At 44.7% G+C, this 20,703-nt stretch overlaps 1 protein-coding gene across 2 annotated transcripts; it reads left to right on the forward strand.

Moving 5' to 3' along the window:
* The first annotated feature begins 709 nt into the window (after window positions 1-709).
* Window positions 710-4,203, forward strand: LOC123448936 (elongation factor 1-alpha-like). Of its 2 annotated transcripts, none has more exons than XM_045125983.1 (3): window positions 710-722; window positions 2,127-2,596; window positions 3,083-4,203. In XM_045125983.1, the coding sequence occupies exons 2-3, from the start codon at window positions 2,135-2,137 to the stop codon at window positions 3,962-3,964; spliced, it is 1,344 nt and encodes a 447-aa protein (XP_044981918.1). In that variant the 5' UTR covers window positions 710-722; window positions 2,127-2,134; the 3' UTR covers window positions 3,965-4,203. The 2 variants fall into 2 exon arrangements, with proteins under 2 accessions (XP_044981918.1, XP_044981917.1); XM_045125982.1 differs by lacking the exon at window positions 710-722 and adding an exon at window positions 1,319-1,483 and having other exon boundaries at window positions 2,113-2,596.
* Window positions 4,204-20,703: the final 16,500 nt, after the last annotated feature.

Below are 20,703 nucleotides of genomic sequence, written 5' to 3' on the forward strand. Positions count from 1 at the left end.
AAGCCAAACTCACATTGAGAGGATCCAAACAAAATGAGGATCGACCAAATGATACCGCTAGGAGAAATCAATGGGTGGAAGAGACCGGGTGAACCGAGGTTTGAAATAGATCACACATGTGACTCATGAATTGATGGCCAAATGAAAAATCCATTGGTGGGAGATGGAGTGGGGATCATTGTAGGGATCCATTGATTGTACTCGTTTTTTTGTGGTGGGAGATGAAGGATTCGTGGCCGCAGCCATGATCGTCAGGGAGAAGGTGGGAGGGTGGGGGGAGTCCATCCTTTGTACTCCTAACCAATATAATATAATTAATGTCCTCATAGTAGTGATTAATGTGCATTACAAACACATAATTACTATTTATTACTAACACTACAGTAAAAAACCATGCATAAATTAATATGGCAATCCTAATCCCAAATGGCGTGGAAACTTTATCAAAAGATTATGTTTTAAACAACTTCCAGTATGTGAACGCATACATAAAAACTTCGTACTGTACATGTTTCTCCCCCCTCCACGAATATGGCCAACTCTCCTCTTTGACATCGTCGACGAGCCCGTGGATTAACTTCCACTCTTCTTGCCGCTTCAACGGCTGTTGGCGGGGAGAGAAACTCCCATGCCTTCGTTCCGACTAGTAGTTTTGTTATAATTTTTTAGTTCTCGTACGTGCGGCGCTCGGGCGGATGGCGACATTTCTTCTTCGAGTTTGTCTTCCGTGCTTCAATCCTCCTCTACTTTGTCTATTTGGACGTACTCGACAACGTTTCGGTGTGGACTATTGTCGTCTCCTTGGGGGGGGGGGGGGGGTAGGGTTTATTGTCGTGCATGCACGATAATGAGATTTGATGCGAGTTGATTCAAATAGCTTCAGGGTGCTAGTCATTAAGATCACGTGCACGAAGACTTTCTCATTGTCATCGATAAGGTTAAACATGCTCGAGTAGGAAACGACGATAACGACATATTGACCGAGAGACCTCAATGTATTTTTCATTATCTTGATGTGGTGCTTTGTACATTTGATAAAATTTAGTATAATTTTACAGTAGTGACAAATAATATGGATCGAGGAGAGCACATCTTTTTTAAAATAAAAAATAAAATAAAAGCTAGCAAAGTAGGGTAAAACATTTTTTAAAAGCAAGCAAGTGCTTTGGCGGCCTCCCGCCTCAGCCTCCACCGGGAACGTGCACCCTACGTAAATCCAGGATGCGGAACTTGCGGCCTGCGAAATGTCCAAAACACCGTTCATTAACCTATAAAATATACCGTTCGTACGATCAAAATCGAATGGATAATCACAACGACAGGCACCAGACATGGATCAGGCGGCCAGGAAGGAACCCTAGAGCCCTTCGCTGCCGATATAAATAGGGGAGCCATTCCGCTCGTCCGAAACCTCATCTCACTCCCCTTTCCCCCTCCCGACCGCCGCCGCCTCATCCTATCGGTTCCCTCTCCTTCCTTCGAGGTTAGTATGCCGAGCCATCTCCACTGCGCTTAGTTTTTCGTCGTTGCAGCGAAGCTCCCGTGTTCTACGCTCATGTTGGTAGCCTTAAATCCGCGAGCTGCTCGAGTTTTAGGCGTTTTTTTTCGCGAATGGATCGTTTGTTCGTATTGCGTTGAGAAGGATTTTCTCCATGCTCGTGCTGTTGCCTCGATCTGTAGATTTACTACGGTCCCTGTTTACAAATTGCTAGAGCAGCCGCAAGCGCGAAATATTACCGGATCCTCTCGGTACTTGGTTGAATCTCTCGGTAGATGGACAAATATCTCAATTTCGTAGATATAACTAGTGATTGGCACTTATCTGTTATAGATCTAGCCTGATCAGCTCGTGAATCGTGTTTGTGTCGTGTTTCCTAGATCTATTTAGACTTGCAGATATGTCGCTACTAATTTGTATGCTCCTCTGCTGATAGCATCTTCTGATAAAACTATGTCGCTACTAATTTGTATGCTCCTCTGCTGATATGTACTCCCGCCGTAAACTAATATAAGAGCATTTAGAAGTAACAGAGGGAGTATATATTATTGTTCCTGTTCATGTCAGTTGTTCGTTCTAGTGCGCTGGTCTAATCTTTCTGATTGATTGTGCAGTTTGGTTTTGTACCCATCAGCCATGGGTAAGGAGAAGACTCACATCAACATCGTGGTCATTGGCCACGTCGACTCTGGCAAGTCGACGACCACTGGCCACCTGATCTACAAGCTTGGAGGCATTGACAAGCGTGTGATCGAGAGGTTCGAGAAGGAAGCCGCTGAGATGAACAAGAGGTCATTCAAGTACGCGTGGGTGCTTGACAAGCTCAAGGCCGAGCGTGAGAGAGGTATCACCATTGATATTGCCCTTTGGAAGTTTGAGACCACCAAGTACTACTGCACCGTCATTGATGCCCCTGGTCACCGTGACTTCATCAAGAACATGATCACCGGTACCTCCCAGGCTGACTGTGCTGTTCTCATCATTGACTCCACCACTGGTGGTTTTGAGGCTGGTATCTCCAAGGATGGCCAGACACGTGAGCACGCTCTCCTTGCTTTCACTCTTGGAGTGAGGCAGATGATCTGCTGCTGCAACAAGGTATAACTTGTCAAGACTCTTCCATCCCTGAAAGACCATATTGCTTTGTATATATGTTGCTACTTGTGTGGTACACTTATTTGAGCTTGCTATGTGATCCACATGCTTGATTTTAGCCAACATGTACACATGCTCTGAATCAGTTACTTGATTTCATATTGCTGCACATGCATTTTGATTGTAGTGGTCTAATTGTATGTTTAATCTGTAGTACATTTTGTTATACCAGCTTCTACCTGTATGATTCTTTGTTTAAATGGTGTAATTGGATGTAACATCATTAATTCTCATCTATATGAGAACTAGCCACATCCTATTTTATGTTTAATTCTCACCTGATCAGTACTGCAGTGCAAATTCATATTTGTTTATGCCTGTTTACCATAGCGTTGTCTTTTGCTGTTATCTGCTGGCAATATCTTACAGTGCCCATCTTAGCTCTGAGTTTCATTTAACTAAAGGTGTCATTCTACTGCTCTTGTTTAGATGGACGCCACCACTCCCAAGTACTCGAAGGCACGTTATGAAGAAATTGTTAAGGAGGTCTCTTCCTACCTGAAGAAGGTCGGCTACAACCCTGACAAGGTTCCCTTCGTCCCCATCTCTGGGTTTGAGGGTGACAACATGATTGAGAGGTCCACCAACCTTGACTGGTACAAGGGCCCAACCCTGCTTGAGGCACTTGACCAGATCAACGAGCCCAAGAGGCCCTCAGACAAGCCCCTCCGTCTTCCCCTCCAGGACGTTTACAAGATTGGTGGCATTGGAACTGTGCCTGTTGGCCGTGTTGAGACTGGTGTCATCAAGCCTGGTATGGTTGTGACCTTTGGTCCCACTGGTCTGACAACTGAGGTCAAGTCCGTTGAGATGCACCATGAGTCTCTCCTGGAGGCGCTTCCCGGTGACAACGTCGGCTTCAACGTCAAGAACGTTGCTGTGAAGGATCTGAAGCGTGGGTTTGTTGCATCCAACTCCAAGGATGACCCTGCCAAGGAGGCAGCCAACTTCACCGCCCAGGTCATCATCATGAACCACCCTGGTCAGATTGGCAATGGCTACGCTCCAGTGCTGGACTGCCACACCTCACACATTGCTGTCAAGTTTGCTGAGCTGGTGACCAAGATCGACAGGCGATCAGGTAAGGAGCTGGAGGCCCTGCCCAAGTTCCTCAAGAATGGTGATGCTGGTATAGTGAAGATGATTCCCACCAAGCCCATGGTTGTGGAGACCTTTGCCACTTACCCTCCTCTTGGTCGTTTTGCTGTCCGTGACATGAGGCAAACTGTGGCTGTTGGTGTCATCAAGGGCGTGGAGAAGAAGGACCCCACCGGCGCCAAGGTGACCAAGGCTGCCATCAAGAAGAAGTAATTTGACAATTGATACCCAAATTACTGTTTCAGACACCAAGCAATTTTTAGTGTTGGCTGAGTTTTGTCAAGGGCATTGTTCGTACTGGGTATATTTTAGCTGTTCGGCTGTTAGCGCTGCATATTGTGCCCTTGGTGGTGTCTGTCTTGTGCCTTTTACATACTGTTCTAATGTAAGCTTTGGTGAAACCTGGATGTTATGAGACTTGATTGTGTCTTTTGATAGCTTGTTGAATTTTATACGTGTAGATGCAATTTTGTTACTGGTTCGTTTTGCATTTCTGAAAGACACAAATGCATCTAATGTGAGCATTTGCGAAACCCGGATGCTATGAGGCTTGGTTTTGTCTTCTAAATAGTCCGTTGAATTTTATCTATGAAGTAATTTTATGAATTTTATCTATGTAGAAGCAATTTTATTACCGGTTTGTATCGCATTTCTGAAAGACAAATGCATCTGAACCATTTGTTATTTTATTTTGAAGGTGTTATTTTACATTTCATTTGTGTCTCCTCACCTCTGTTTCCTCGACAACCAAAGATGTTACTCAGATACTCCAAATTCGAAGTCACATTTCTACATCTTTTTCTACATTTTGCTTCCTAGTCTAGCAAAACCACTTTTTTTTTTAAGTTTTACGAAAGGAGATGACCCGCAGAATATGGTTCCATGTCTAAACTCCTATCTAACCACTGTTCCTAAATATATATCCTTTAAGAGATTTTACTAGAGTTCTACATACGGAATAAAATGAGTGAATCTATACTCTAAAATATGTCTATATACATCTGTATGTGGTTTATTAGTAAAACTTCTAGAAAGACTTATATTTAGAAACGAAGGGAGTAGTTTTTTTTCACTTAGTTTGTGTAGTTTTTGCCTTTCTGGTACCTGTTATATAAGTTGATGGTATTTTAGAATCAGATGTATATGATGCACCACAACATGGTTAATATTTCCCATTGAAAATTTAATATAAGCAGAAGGTTGGCCTTTTAGCATAGCCCACTTTGTGCATTTGTTCGAAGAATTGACGCATGCTTAGCTTGCCAACAGTTCCTCCCTTTTTAAATATAAGTTTTTTTAAAAATTTCATTGTGGACTACATACAAAGCAAAATAAATGAATTTATACTTCAATTACGTCTATATACATGTGATCTGTATTGAAATCTTTAAAAAGACTAATATTTAGAAACGGAGGGAGTATATTGATAGACCCGTAGATCATCTAGGTTAGATGGATCACGGTAGTAGTCATAGATTTACCTTGTCCCGAGCTGGATGAGCTCCCGCCGATCTTCATCGGTGCGGTAGCGATGACGATGATGACAGAGAAGGGTCTGGCGTGGGTGGAGCTTCCTATGAGCATCACGCTAAACCTAGATCGAATAGGTATGTAGGTGGGAGTGTGGCGGCGGCGAACCTCGTAAGTCGTGACCCGGCACCCCACCGTCCTTTATATAGCGCGGGTCAGAGGGGCCCACCAACCATAATGGGTTGGGCGCCTCCGATCAGGGCGCATAGATCAAGGTCCGGTGGGCCGTTGGGCCCACTCGGTGAGTGATCATTCTAACATTCTCCCCCTTGATCTCAACTTTTACTTTTGACTTTGTACTTTATATTTTATTTGTTCCATCACATATATGCATGTAGAGCATGTCTCATCGTCACAACTTAATTGCCGATAGAATCATACAACTACAACACACGTTTTGTTTTGAAACAAATTCATTTACTTTTGGGCCTCTTATGATCCAGGAATCATAGGCTTTCCATCAAACCCATGCCGGCTAAGTGTTCCTTGAACACACTGGGTGGTAAGCCTTTCGTTAGCGGATCCACAAACATATACTTCGTAATTATATGCTCGAAATTTATAGTTTGATCCTGGATTTTATCTTTCACAACATAATACTTTATATCTATTGTCTTGGAAGCATTACTCGACTTGTTGTGAGCATAAAATACTGCGGGCTGGTTGTCACAGTATATCTTAGTGGCTTGTGAATACAATCTACCACTTTCAAGTCGGGTATAAATTTCTTTAACCATATCACCTGCGCGGTGGCTTCAAAACATGCTATGAACTCTGCTTGCATCGCGGACGATGCAACTATGGTCTGTTTGGAGCTTTTCCATGAAATAGCTCCCCGAGCGGGAGTGAACACGTACCCAGACGTGGATTTTCTATCATCTCTATCTCCCTCAAAACCTGCGTCTGAGTACCCTTTTATCTCTAGGGAATCAGATCTTCTGTATGTTAGCATGATTTCCTTTGTGCCTTGCGCATAACGCAAAGCTTTCTTTGCCATCTTCCAGTGCTCTTGGCGTAGATTTGCTTGATATCTACTGAGTACTCCGGTGATAAAAGCTAAGTGAGGGCGTGTGCACACTTGTGCATATTGTAAACTTCCAACAGCCGAAGTATATGGCACTATTTTCACTTCATCGAGCTCGTACTTATTCTTGGGACATTGGTAATTCCCAAAACCATCGCCCTTGACTATGGGAGCACGTGTGGCTTTACACTTATGCATATTATACTTTTTGAGAACTTTCTCCAAATATGCTTTCTGCGACAGTCCTAAGACTCCATTTTTCCTGTCTCGGTGAATTTCAATGCCCAAAACATATGAAGCATCACCAAGGTCTTTCATGTCAAAGTTTGAGGATAAAAACTTCTTTGTTTCTTGTAGTAGACTAATACCATTGCTTGCAAGCAAGATATCATCCACATACAAGATTAGGAAAATATATTTCCCATGTTTAAACTTTGCATAAACGCAGTTATCCTCAACATTTTCTTGAAATCCAAACATTTTAATAGTATCGTTAAACTTTAGATACCACTGTCTAGAGGCTTGCCTTAGTCCATAAATGGATTTCTTTAGGCGACATCCCATATCTTCCTTGCCTTCCATGATAAAACCCTTGGATTGTTTCATGTAGACATCTTCTGTTAAATCTCCATTTAGAAACGTCGTCTTTACATCCATTTGATGCAGCTCTAAATCTGTAACAGCCCAGATGTAATCCTTTCCTTATTTGGATCCTTTCCTATTTTGTGAACCATGCTTTGGATGTTATATAAAGTTATCATTTCATGTGGCTTCGTTTCATGTCATCATCTTGCATCATGGCATCCTTTTCAATTGCATTGTGTTCCTTCTTGTGTTGCTAGGAGTTGATCCATCATGGTAGTGATAGCTTGCTTTGGGTGGTGTGATGTTGTGGTGTTTTCAAACAATGTTGCCAAACATGCTTTCATACTACAATGCTTTTCAAACAATGCAAAGCCCTTCCCCTTTTGTTATTTTTAACTTGTGTGTTAAATTTGTTGGAACCTGTTTTAAAAATGTTAAACATTCAGAGAATTCACTTGTGGTTGAGGGGGTAGTTGTCTTGTTGTTTTTAAGCTTTAAGTCATTTGATTTTTTTAAATAAAAACAGCCTTATAAATTCTTGTTTCATGTTTAATTTAGTTTGTCTAAAAATATGGTTTATATTTTATTTAAATAGGGCATAAATCCCTCAACCCCTATCTATTTTTATTTTTCTAAATAAACCCCTCTACTTGTTTCTGTGAATTTTTGTTTGTGGCTGTTATTTTTTTAAAAGAAAGCCCCCTTTTATTTCGCCCATGCGCCAGAGAAGCCCAGGTGGGCCGGCTTACTCCTTCTCCACCTCGGCCTTGCCTCCTTTTCTCGCCCGTGCGGTCTTCTCCCCGTCCCTCTTCTTCCTCCTGACGTCGTTCGCCCCTTTCCCCTCCTTTCCTTTAGAAAGCGTCGGGTGTGTGAGAGAGAGCTCGCCTCCGTGGCTTCACGGACGTCGAGGCCATCAGACCATCGCCTACTTAACCCCCTCGATGTGCGTGCCCCTCTAGGGTTCCCTCTCTCCGCCGCCACTTCCTTCTCCCTCCTTCTTCCCCCTCTGCAAGGTTAGATTCAGAGAGCAACAGAGGGGTTCAGGTTCATCCCAAGGGCAGGTAGGTCGCTGCCGTCCCCGCCATCTCCTCGTCGCCGGCAGCCTCCCCCGCGGCATCCGAGGCATCCGCGAGGATGCTGAATCGTCCCCCGTTCCATTTTCGTCGCTAGGGGAGGTGGATCTTCCTCCCTCGTGTCGGCCTCGCGTCGTCATCGCCAGAGGGGAAAAGTGGCTCTTCCTCCGCCTCGCCTCTTCTTCCTCTTCCTCGAGCAGCCGCATCGTCCTCGTCTTCGTGCCACTGGGTGAGCCGTCGTCTTTCCCCCTTTCCCCGCGTGCCTCTTCCCTATTTGTGCATAGTGCATCGCCGCCGTCGTGGTCTGCCATGGCCGGGAGCTGCAGCTCCTTGCGCCGCCGTTGGGTTCCCCCTTCCGGTGAGTTAGGCACGGGAACGAGTTCCCCTAGGTCGCCGCATCCCCCACGAGTAGCTACCCCCGTCGATTGGTGCCTGTAGCGCCGCCTCCGTCCTCCCCTGTCCCGGCCGCCGCCGTGGTAGTGTGCAGGTGCAGAGCGGCTGCTCAAAAGGAGACATGCCCCCTTTCTGTTAAGAGCCGTAAGCGTAGCGCAGTGGCAACCGAGTTGTGCGCCAGCGCCATCCGTCGTGGGTTCGAGTCTCCCTCGGGCGCCCTTTTTCTTTCATTTTGCCTAAGTGGCAGGTGTAGCGCCACAGAGGGTTAGCTTGCATATAACCCCCTCTCTGGTAAGCCTCGATGGCATAACCGAGTGGTTGTGTGTGCGCGTGTGTAGCCAGAGGTTGTGGGTTCGATCCCCACACCCACCCCTTTTATTTTTTGATTTCATTTTTTTCTCTTGCTGTTATTTTTTTGTGTTGTTTCTTTTTACTACTAGGGCATGAGCTTGAGGGTTTCTTTTCTTTTCCCATGTTGCACTAGAGTGTAGGCTTGTGTGTGTGTAGATTATGTGTAGGTGGAGGTGTGTGTGCATGTGTGCATGTGTTTGCACACCCACACTTGTGCAAGTGAGCACACCATATGTATGTGTGCACCTCCACATATATTTGTTGGATGAATCTTCTATGTGTGTATGTGGGTGAGTAACCCCCTTGTGTGTGGTAGGTGTGTGTGGAGTGAGTCCACATATACATGTGCATGTGTATGTGTTGCACATGTGAGTGTGTGTGGATGACCACATTTCTATATGTTAGTGTGACATGTTAATGGTTCCATGCTATGCCTAGATAGGTTGCTCTTGCCCTAGTGATGTGCATGTGTAGGTGATGCAATATGTGATAGTTTCCACATGTGATGATAGTCATTTGTAGCTTATAGGATTTTTTGTGACATTTTTGAGCTAGCTTTGTGCATTGTTGTTACATGCAAGTACCCATCTGTGATATATGATTTTGGGGTAGAATCATCCCAGGAATCCATTGGTGCAGTCAAATTTCACTTTAGGGCAACTTCATAAACTGTTATTTTCTGATATGATGCCATGTTTAGGGCTTTACATTAGGTGGTGCTTTGGCCCTTTGTGGATGATTCCTTGATGGAATGGTAGTGGGTGAACCCCTCTACAGCAAGGGGCCTTTGATTTGTTCTTAGGGATTTGTACCTATTGTGCCCTGTCAAAGTGGACATTTGGCTGAATCTATCAGACTTGTGCAAACCTATGAATTTCACTAAGTCTGGGAATCTGATGTTATTTTCTTCCCATGTTGTCTTGTGTGAATTAGCTTCTGTGTTGGGAATTAGCCCATGCAACAAACTAATGTTTGGGAGCCTTTATGTTTGTTTCGATCCGTGTTAAATTTCATGCTTATACACTTCCTGTAGATATAATTTTGGAGGCTGCCAAAATGCTTCAAAGCATAAGCAACTGGTGAAAATCTGTGATTTACACTAAGTCCCAAAAACTGTGATATTTTGTCCAAGTTAGTTTCTATAGATCTTCTCATGGGTGATTCCTTTGCATTAGCTTCTTGTACAGGGTTGTTGAGATTTTGGATGGCTTCTGTCTCATGTCTTGTTTGATTCATTTAGAGGGATGTAGCTACTTTAAATATTATAGACAAACTGCTATGTTCCCGCTGAAAACAGATTGTATGTTTGTATTGTTTTGAAGCTTGTGTGGGCATTGTTGATGGTGTGGTGTGTCCCCATGCACCACCCCACTTATAATTTGTTGCTTGATCATGTGGCGACGTAGTTACACCAGGGAGTGCCCATTAGAGTGTGTTTGTGGCTGTTTCGAACTGTAGGCCTTTGAAACTTGTTTTGTAGTTTCCGGTTGAATCGTGACTCCGTTCTCTACATTCTTTATATGTTTTTGCATCGTTTTATCGTGATGCCCATGCTCATGCCATAGTCATGCATGTCAAGATAACTTAATATGAAGTTCTGTCTAGAATTCAATTAACTCCACTAATGCATATGAAAATGACTAGAATAGTGATGCATGCTCTCTTCTTCACACATGCATCATATTGATTGTTGCATTATGTTTTCCCGGTGTTCATTGGCTGTTTTCTTATCTTGGGTAGCATTGGGAACGGAGAGCGAGTACGTGGATTCTGGAGAGTACGTGCATGAAGATCAAGAGCAGTTCCAAGCTGAAGACATCACAGGCAAGATGACCGTGACCTTGACACCGTATCTAGCTTTGTTATGCTTAGAATCACGTTTCCTTTGTTACTTGCTTGCTGCCTACCAATTGATATAATGCCATATGTCTTTGCCATGAACCCCAAACACCTCCCTCTCCTAGCAAATGTTGTTTGGCTAAGTAGGCTTGCTCAACCTCTAATGAGTAGCTTTGCTAGTTGCAGGTGCCAGATGTTCCATGTGATAACATGGGTATTTTGATATCATTATGTTTAAACTGCTATTTTATTAATGCACCTATATACTTGGTAAATAACGGAAGGCCTAGCCTTTTGCCGGGTGATTTGTTCCGTTGTTGCCGCCTTAGTTTCGGTTACCGGTGTTTGATTCCATAATTGATCGCTCCTAACACGTTCGGGGTTGTTATGGGGACCCCCTTGATAAATCGTGTAGTGTTAAGGCTCGTTTGGCAGGACCCAACATTGGTTTTAATCTGCTAATAACCTAATAATAATTTGCATATGGAATAGCTACCCCAAGGATTTAATCAATAGCCCGGGCCAGTGCTCCTCATGAGTGTTGGTCCAAACTAGAGCACTATGCAGGGCCATCTCAGGGCAACTTGAGTGATTTCTATCAGGCCACTGTACGCGTCGCTTATCCGTCGTGTCGTGAGAACGAGATACGCGGCTCCTATCGAGATCGTCGACACGTTGGTAGGTCTTGCCAGATTTGTCTTACCTTAGCGATATATCTTGCGTATAGGGATTCCAGTGAAACTTTGGGTCTCCTCAAAGTTGAGGTTTTCCTTTAAGGAATCCGACGAGATCACGAGTTTCGTGATAGAGGATTACTTTGTGGCCCGTGGCAGTTTGTGATGGATTAGTAGGAGCACCCCTGCAGGGTTAAATCTTTCGGAAAGCCGTGCCCGCGGTTATGTGGCAAATGTGGAGATTTTGTTAACATCCGGTTCTAGATAACTTTAAGTAACTCTCATAAAACTGCCAACTGTGTGCGTAACCGTGACTGTCTCCTTCGAAGAATGCTCTCCGATCGAGAACACGGTGGGGTTATGTTTGACGTAAGTAGGTGTTCAGGATCACTTAGTGATCAACCTAGTCTTCGATCGCTCGCGTATACCACCATATAATTACTCTGATCATCGTAAGGTAGCCACCATATGTGCTTAGGTTGCTGCAAACCCATACACTTAACCTTCCTCACCTAATAACTTGGCTAGACTTGATACCAAGGTCATTCGATTGCTGAGTCCCCGTGGCTCACAGATTACTACAAATACCAATAGGTACAGGTACGTGCGACATAGGAGATCCTGATGACAGCCAGCTGAAGTGGGAGTTTGATGAGGACTCCGGCCGTCTATACGTGAACTATCCGGAGGACTGAGGCCGTGGTCGTGATCGTGGGGCTAGCATGCGGGATGTCATGATTTTACTTGTTTCATGCTGTCCGTAGCAGGACTAAATTGTGCTGTGAATAATGCGTGCCTGTAAGCTTAATGCTATACTCTTATCAGATGGCAAGTGTATGCCCTACTTGTCACTCTTTCAATTATGTAATGTTATGATTATCTCGCTTGCGAAACGTTTAGATGCGCCCCTTTCCCTTTTGAGGCATCACCCCCAAAATAGGAAAGGGCCGCATCTTAGTCGTTACAAGTTGGTAATCAGAGCCTTACGACCATAGGAGCCTTTGTGTGATCGAACTTGGCCGAGTCGAGTCTAGTAAAATGATTTGAGTCTTAGTTATATCGGAGAGTAGGTTTCTTTGTTCTCCTCTTCTATGCTCTGGTGAGGTTCTCGACTTAGGAAATCTTAATTTTACTCCTCTTCTTGCTCAATTTTTTTTAGGATCACGCGGGTATTTTGAAATCTATATGATATCGATGTGACAGAGTTCTGTCTTGGTGCCTCTTGTGTGACTTGATTTCTTCTGGGAGTTGAGCTCCAGGGGATTCTTGTGCACATCGCCGTCATTCAGATTTCTTGGTATCTCTGGACGAAGGATGTTCGTAATTGCTTCAATACTAGTAGTGACGAGAGGAGTCTGGCTTCCCCAGTACTGGTGTAGAGAGTTCCAGATGTATCACCACACTTTTTATCGTTGTGATTACGAGGGTTTGTGTTAGATGAAGGTCCGAGATTCTGGTTATGTGTTGACGGATGTGATACACTGGACGGGTTAGTATAGGAGTTGTGTGACATATTACTCCTTGTATCTGTGTACCAGATTGCATGACCATATATTTCGGGAATTCGTAGGTGGGATATCAGGTAGTGACTTATAGGACAATCTTCCTACAGATGCATGATGTGAGGTTGGGATTCGACATTCAGTGGGTACGTTTGTTCACGGTCGTCTTACAGCGATTCTCGTTGTGTCTTAAAGAGTCCTTGTAGCTTCCTATGACTCGGGGACGCTTCGTATGTCATGTGCACTGCCTTGCACAGGATGGCTACTGTAAATTTGAGCCCGTGCGATAATATCCATGAAGATATCGGATGAAATCTTTGTCATACGTTTGTTCCGAGCAGTTCTAGCTCATACTTAGTTTGCAAGTGGTCTTTAATCAGATATTGTTGATAGTCACTTTGAGGAAGCATTCTTACTATTTTGTTCGAGTGCAATTGCTAAATATTCTTGTTCAGATATTTCTGCCTATTGATTCAGCTTTACCTTGAATGTTATTCTCTGGGCTAATATGTTGTCCGTCTTTAGGATGGCTCCACCAACTCGCGAGAATCCGGGTCGCGAGGGTGCTGATGCTCCGCCACCACCTCCTTCGCCTCCTCGTCCTCCGCTGCCTCCTCCTGCAGAGGCTTGGCAAGCTATGATGGCTGCAACAAATGCTAACACCCAGATGTTAATTCAGCGGTTGCAAGAGAGGACCAATCAGCAGCAGGGCAATTTAAACCATGGTGGTAATCAGTTTGCATCTCTGAACCAATGACGCTGAGGACTGGATTCGGGACATGGTCAAACACTTTGAGTGCAGCAATGTCCGTCCATAGGACTTCATCAAATTTGCAACGTTTCAGCTCAAGGGGCAGGCAACAGTTTGGTGGCAGCAGTTGAAGGACTCCAGGGGAAGCAGAATGATCAGTTGGGACGATTTCTGCAAAGATTTCAGGTCTCACTATATCCCGTCTAGCTTTGTGGAAGAGATGCGTGAGAAGTTCAGACGCTTGAAGCAAGGTGGTTCCTCTGTGTACAAGTACAACGTCGAGTTCCATGAGCTGGCTCGATATGCTTTGCAGGACATTCCAGACCAGAAGAGCAAGATCTATCAGTTCAGAGGTGGTCTGAGAGAGGACTTGCAGCTGGCCCTTGCCTTGCACGATCCCGATGAGTTTGATAAGTTCTATAACTTGGCTCTCAGGGCTGAGGCAGCTTTGCTAAGAGTGGAGAATTCTAGGAAGTGTTTCAGAGAGTCCGGTTCGTCGCCCTCAACTCAGGTGGTCCAGAAGCAGCAGAAATACTGGGTGTCTCCTCCTCATGAGTAGACTCAGCAGTTCAAGCAGTCCGGTGGTCGTGATTCTTCCCACCCACCCAACCCAGCTTTCCAGCAGAGGTTTCAGCAGCAGAAGCAAGGGAATCCTCAGGTGCAGTTCCGTCCGCTGTCAGATGTTACTTGTCACAAGTGTGGGCAGAAGGGCCACTACTCTAACAAGTGCACCTCTTAGCTGCGTCTTCCGCCACCTCCTCCAGGGAAGCCTCCAAGCAATGCTATGGTAAAGTTCAACCCCAGGACTGCGAGAGTCAATATGGTGAATGCAGCTGAAGCAGACAACTCCTCAGATGTGATTATGGGTAATCTCCTCGTTAATGATATTCCTGCAAAGGTTTTGTTTGATTCTGGCGCTTCTCATTCATTCATGTCTAGATAGTTCTTTTCCGAGCATGATTTTGATTCTGAGTATTTGAGCAAGGCTTTGCGTGCGGTTTCACTCGGCACTCTTATGAGCGCCAACAAAGTGGTTCGGGATGTCACTATCAAGATGGGTGATTATGCCTTTCTGGCTTCTCCTATTGTCCTTGGCAACTCGGATATTGATTTGATCCTTGGAATGGATTGGTTGGCTATGAACAAGGCGTCTTTTGATTGTGAAGTTAAAGAAGTGAAGCTAACTCATTCTTCAGAGGACGTGATTATCTTCGCAGCGCGTGATGACACGGTCCGTCTGTTTTCCTTGAATGAGAAGGGTGAGATCTCTCCAATTTCGCAAGTCCCAGTGGTCTGCAAGTATGAAGATGTTTTTCCGGAAGAATTGTCAGGAATGCCTCCGCACCGAGCAATTGAGTTCGTAATTGAGCTTGAACCGGGTACTGAGCCTGTGTGAAAGAGGCCGTACAAACTGGGTCCAGAAGAGCTGAAGGAGCTGAAGAAACAACTTGATGAGCAAGAGCGTATGGGTCTGATCATACCAAGCTCATCTCCTTGGGCCGTGGAGTTCTTTTCGTCAAGAAGAAGGATGGTACGAAACGACTCTGTGTCGATTACCGTCCATTGAATAAGAAGACGATAAAAAACAAGTATCCACTTCCTAACATCAATGAGTTGTTTGAGAAATTGAAAGGGGCTAAGATCTTATAGAAGCTTGATCTCAGGATGGGTTATCATCGGGTTCACATTCGCGAAGAGGATATTCCAAAGACTGCTTTCAGAACAAGCTTTGTCTCGTATGAGTACACGGTGATGTCTTTTGGTCTTGCTAATGCTCCACCGACCTTCCGTCGGATGATGAATTATATATTCTCCCCTTTCAAGAATGAATTCATCTTGTTGTATCTTGATGATATTTTGGTCTTTTCGGAAACTGAGGAGGAGCATGAAGAACATCTCAGCTTGTGCTTGATAAGCTAAGAGAGCATAAGTTCTATGCTAAGTTTTCCAAATGTGAGTTATGGTTGAAGAAAGTTGTCTACCTTGGGCACATCATCTCTGCCGAGGGTATCAAAGTTGATCCGTCGAAGGTGCAAGCCGTTGTTGAGTGGGAACCTCCGCAAAATGTGAAGCAACTTCGAAGCTTTCGCGGGCTTGCAAGCTATTGCAGAAGATTCGTTGAGAATTTCTCCAAGATTGCTAAGCCTCTCTCAAGTCTTCTTAAGAAGGGCGTGAAGTATGTCTGGTCTCCAGAGTGTCAGTTGGCTTTTGACACGTTCAAAGAGAAGCTCACTTCTTCTCCAGTCTTGGTTCCTCCTGATGACTCCAAACCTTATCAAGTGTTCTGCGATGCCTCTCTTCAAGGTCTTGGTGCAGTTCTGATGCAATACAAGAAAGTGGTAGCTTATACCTCGAGGCAGTTGAAGCCAAGTGAGAAGAATTACCCCACTGATGATCTTGAGTTGGCGGCAATGGTACATGCTCTGATGACTTGGAGACACCTCTTGTTGGAAAGAAAGGTTGAAGTGTTCACCGACCACAAGAGTCTCAAATACATCTTCACCGAGCCTAACCTCAATCTTCGGCAAAGTCGTTGGGTGGAAATGCTCCAATATTTTAATCCAAGCGTTTAGTACACTCCAGGCAAAGCTAATGTCGTCGCAGATGCTTTGAGCAGGAAGGCTTACTGCAACAGTCTCATTTTGAAGCCTCTCCAGCCTGATCTTTGTGATTTTTTTAGAAAGCTCAACCTTCAGTTAGTACCTCAGGGATTTCTTGCTAATCTTCAGATTTCTCCTACCTTGGAAGACCAAGTTCGACAAGCTCAACTTCTTGATGCAATGGTGAAGAAAGTTAAGATTGGCTTCATAAAGGGAGTTCCCAAATATAAGTGCTTCACTGTTGATGCCAGAGATACATTGTTCTTTGAGGATCGCCTTGTCGTTCCGAAAGGGGATCTTAGAAAGGTTATCATGGAAGAAGCTCATAATTCTCTTCTCTCGATACATCCAGGAAGTTCCAAGATGTATCAGGATCTGAAACAGACCTTCTGGTGGACTCGCATGAAGCATGAAATTGCTCAGTTCATAAATGAATGTGATGTCTGTCGAAGAGTGAAAGCAGAGCATCAACATCCAGCAGGTCTTTTGCATCCCTTCCCATTCTCGAGTGGAAGTTCGACCATGTTGAGACGGATTTCGTCACCAGGTTTCCGAAGTCCAAGAAAGGTAACGATGACATCTTTGTCGTCATCAACAAGTTGAGCAAAGTCGCTCATTTCCTTCCAGTCAAGGAGTCTATCTCGGCAGCTCCGCTTGCGGAGATGTATACGTCAAGGGTAGTCTCATTGCATGGTGTTCCAATGCTGGTTTCTTCGAATCGAGGAAGCATCTTTACTTCCAAGTTCTAGGATTCATTTCAGTCTGTGATGGGTTCTAAGATTCAATTCAGTACAACCTTCCATCCTCAGACTAGTGGGCAAGTTGAGAGTCAATCAGGTCCTCGAGGATATGCTAAGAGAGTGTGTCATTTCCTTTGGCATGAAGTGGGAAGACTGCTGTTAGAGCATATATCTCCATATGTGGTTTTGGTAATTGATGACAATTCCTATGGACTAATGGTTGCCTTAAGTTATATTTATAGGATTTGTCCATAGGCACTTCTTGAAGTCCATCTGTTGGGTTCAAGGAGTTTATATGATGACCAAGGTGGTATTCAAGGTATTATCCAAAGAATGGTCATAGAGACACAAGGTTGATCAAGATCTCAGACAAAGAGTAAATCAAGACGATCAACACACAAAGCGTACAAGATGTACCGAGAGGGATCAAGTGATCCCATGGTATGGTAAGCATTGTCCATTACGTGTTTGTGTACTAAACCATGGTCTTCGTGAGAGTTCTATGTGGGGGTTAGGTGTGTTTCCATGGGCTTGCGTCAAAGAGAAGATCTCAGACAACCCATGAAGTATGACGTCAAGTTGTGATCGTCATCAAGATTGCGATGTGCAAGTTCAAGTGGACCAGCACGAAGATATCATGCTTGAAGCTTGCCGTCCATTGTGGTGGCAATGGACTTGTGAAGATATGCTAAAGAGTGGCTCACCCATAGTGAGTATGGGGGAGCAATCAAATAGTCTTCATCAAGCCAACGCAATCAAGAAAGGTGGTCCATCTTGAGGAAGCCAAGATCATCATCATCTAGCTCAAGAGGACGAGGTGCAAGGTATAGGTTTGCCCTTGATAGTTTTCCGTTTAGGATAGATTGTTGTACTATCAAGGGGGGCTCTCAAGTGAGTAGCTTGATCGTATCGTTCGTTGAGAGCTCAAACCATTTTCATCCTTGCATCAAACTTCTTGGTTCTTGTTTGGTGTTTCTCTTTGTGAGTTTTAGAGCTTATGGTCATCTTTGTGACAAGCTCGAGTTCATCGAAAACGGAGTTCATATGCATCTACTATGATGTTTTCGATGTTGGAGTTTTTGCCGGTTCTTCATTCATAGATGACTCACATCTCTATATCATTTGCATTTTCATAGCTGTTTGGATAGCTCTTGTCGTCCTGAATCCAACAAGCTTGGGTTTGCTCGATTCGGAGCTCGTATGCGAAAGTTATGGCTGTTTCAGTGGCGAGCGGTAGTACCGCTGGACCTAGCGGTAGTACCGCTAGAGTTGGCGGTAGTACCGCTGGCCCTAGCGGTAGTACCTCCCCTGGCCAGCGGTAGTACCGCTCCAAGTTTTTAGTACCGTCATCTTTGCGGTTGTACTGCGTCAGACCTTTTTGCGAAGACTTTCTTGGCGGTGGTAGTGCCTTTGCACTACCAGGGGCCCAGTGGTAGTACCGCTCGGACGAGCGGTAGTACCGCTGGAGTGCCAGCGGTAGTACCGCTGCAGCCAGCGGTAGTACTGCTAGCTGGCGGTAGTACCGCCCCTGGTCAGCGGTAGTACCGCTGGAGTGCCAGCGGTAGTACCGCTGGGCTCGGGCTGTAAGTGGGGGTAACGGTCTGATTCCTTCCCCCACTATATAAAGGGGGTCTTCTTCCCCCTTGGCCTTATCCATCTGTTGAGCTCTTGTTCTACCTCCATTGTTGACATTCTTAGAGCTTGCTAACTCTCAATCCCTCCAATGATTCTTGCTTGTTCTTGAGGGAAAAGAGAGAGGAGATCTAGATCCACATCTCCACCAATCACTTTCTCCTCTATGTGAGGGGAACCCCTTGGATCTAGATCTTGGAGTTCTTTGTGAGCTCCTTGTTCTTCCTCTCATATTTCTCCATAGCTTTTGTTGTTGTGGAGGGATTTGAGTGTGAGGGACTTGACCACTTCGTGTGTTCTTGCCATTGCATTAGTTGCACCGGTTTGAGTTCTCCACGGTGATACGTGGAAGTGAGAAGTTGAGAAGCTTACTACCTTTGGTACTTAGTACCCTAGATATTGTTCTTCGTGGATGCTTTGGCATCCTAGAAGCTTGGTGGTGTCTCGGAGCTCAATCATTGTGGTGTGAAGCTCCGGGCAAGCGTCGGGGCCTCCAATTAGGTTGTGGAGATAGCCCCGAGCAATTTGTACGGGTACCGGTAACCGCCCCCAAGGGTTGCCACGTGTACGGGTTCGGTGACCGCCCCCAAGGTTTGCCATTTGTACGGGTTTGGTGACCGCCCTCAAGGGTCCCTTAGTGGAATCACGACATCTTGCATTGTGCGAGGGCGTGAGGAGATTACGGTGGCCTTAGTGGCATCTTGGGGAGCATTGTGCCTCCACACCGCTCTAACGGAGATTAGCATCCGCAAGGGTGTGAACTTCGGGATACATCATCGTCTCCCCGTGCCTCGGTTATCTCTTACCCGAACCCTTTACTTATGCACTTTACTTTGTGATAGACATATTGTCTATTGTAATATATCTTGCTATCACTTAGTTGTTTATCTTGCTTAGCATAAGTTGTTGGTGCACATAGGTGAGCATAGTTGTTTGTAGGTTTTGTGCTTGACATATTAAACGTTAGTTTTATTCCGCATTTGTTCAAGCCTAAACCTTAATTATTTTAAAGCGCCTATTCACCCCCCTCTAGGAGACATCCACGTCCTTTCAACTGCCTACCTTTTGCTGAGTTTTCATATAACAACAGCTATTAGGCAAGTTCATGCAAAGCACCGTTCGAGATTCTCTATGGCAGGAAGTGCCGTACCCCGCTCAATTGGTCAAAGACTGGTGAACGTTAGATTCTTGGGAATGACATGATTGCTGAAGCAGAAGAAATGTGTCGTGTCATTCGAGATAATCTCAAAGCAGCACAGTCCCGTCAGAGGAGCTACTACGATATCAAGCATCATGACGTGGCTTATTAGCTCGATGACTTCGTCTATCTCAAAGTGTCTCCTATGAAGGGCACTCAATGTTTCGGCATCAAAGGAAAGCTTGCTCCTCATTTTGTTGGGCCTTTCAGAATTCTTGGCAAGAGAGGCGACCTTGCATATCAATTATAGCTCCCTTCAAACTTCTCAAATGTGCATGACGTGTTTCATGTCTCTCAACTCCGGAGATGCTTCAAGACTCCCGAGCACATAGTTGATATTCAGGGTATCGACCTTCAACCCGACCTATCCTACCGTGAGCATCCAGTTGCAGTTCTTCAGACGACCGAGCGCAAGACCCGCAATAAGCCAATCAAGTTTCTCAAGGTGCAATGGTCACATCATTCCGATAAAGAGGCCACTTGGGAGCGCGAGGATCACCTCCGTTCTGAATTTCCAGAGTTCTTTCAGTCCTAGATCTCGGGTCGAGATCTTCTTGTAGTGTGGGAGAGTTTGTAACATCCGAGATGTAATCCTTTCCATATTTGGATCCTTTCCTATTTTGTGAACCATGCTTTGGATGTTATATAAAGTTATCATTTCATGTGGCTTCATTTCATGTCATCATCTTGCATCATGGCATCCTTTTCAATTGCATTGTGTTCCTTCTTGTGTTGCTAGGAGTTGATCCATCATGGTAGTGATAGCTTGCTTTGGGTGGTGTGATGTTGTGGTGTTTTCAAACAATGTTGCCAAACATGCTTTCATACCACAATGCTTTTCAAACAATGCAAAGCCTTTCCCCTTTTGTTATTTTTAACTTGTGTGTTAAACTTGTTGGAACCTGTTTTAAAAATGTTAAACATTCAGAGAATTCACTTGTGGTTGAGGGGGTAGTTGTCTTGTTGTTTTTAAGCTTTAAGTCATTTGTTTTTTTTATAAAAACAGCCTTATAAATTCCTGTTTCATGTGCAATTTAGTTTGTCCAAAAATATGGTTTAT

The sequence above is a fragment of the Hordeum vulgare genome, chromosome 4H (assembly GCF_904849725.1).
Source record: "Hordeum vulgare subsp. vulgare chromosome 4H, MorexV3_pseudomolecules_assembly, whole genome shotgun sequence".
Taxonomy (NCBI): domain Eukaryota; kingdom Viridiplantae; phylum Streptophyta; class Magnoliopsida; order Poales; family Poaceae; genus Hordeum; species Hordeum vulgare.

Coding starts and splice junctions, on each gene's coding strand:
- LOC123448936 (XM_045125983.1), top strand. CDS start 2,135: ATGGGTAAGGAGAAGACTCACATCAACATCGTGGTCATTGGCCACGTC. Junction 2,597..3,082: donor TGATCTGCTGCTGCAACAAG/GTATAACTTGTC, acceptor GCTCTTGTTTAG/ATGGACGCCACCACTCCCAA.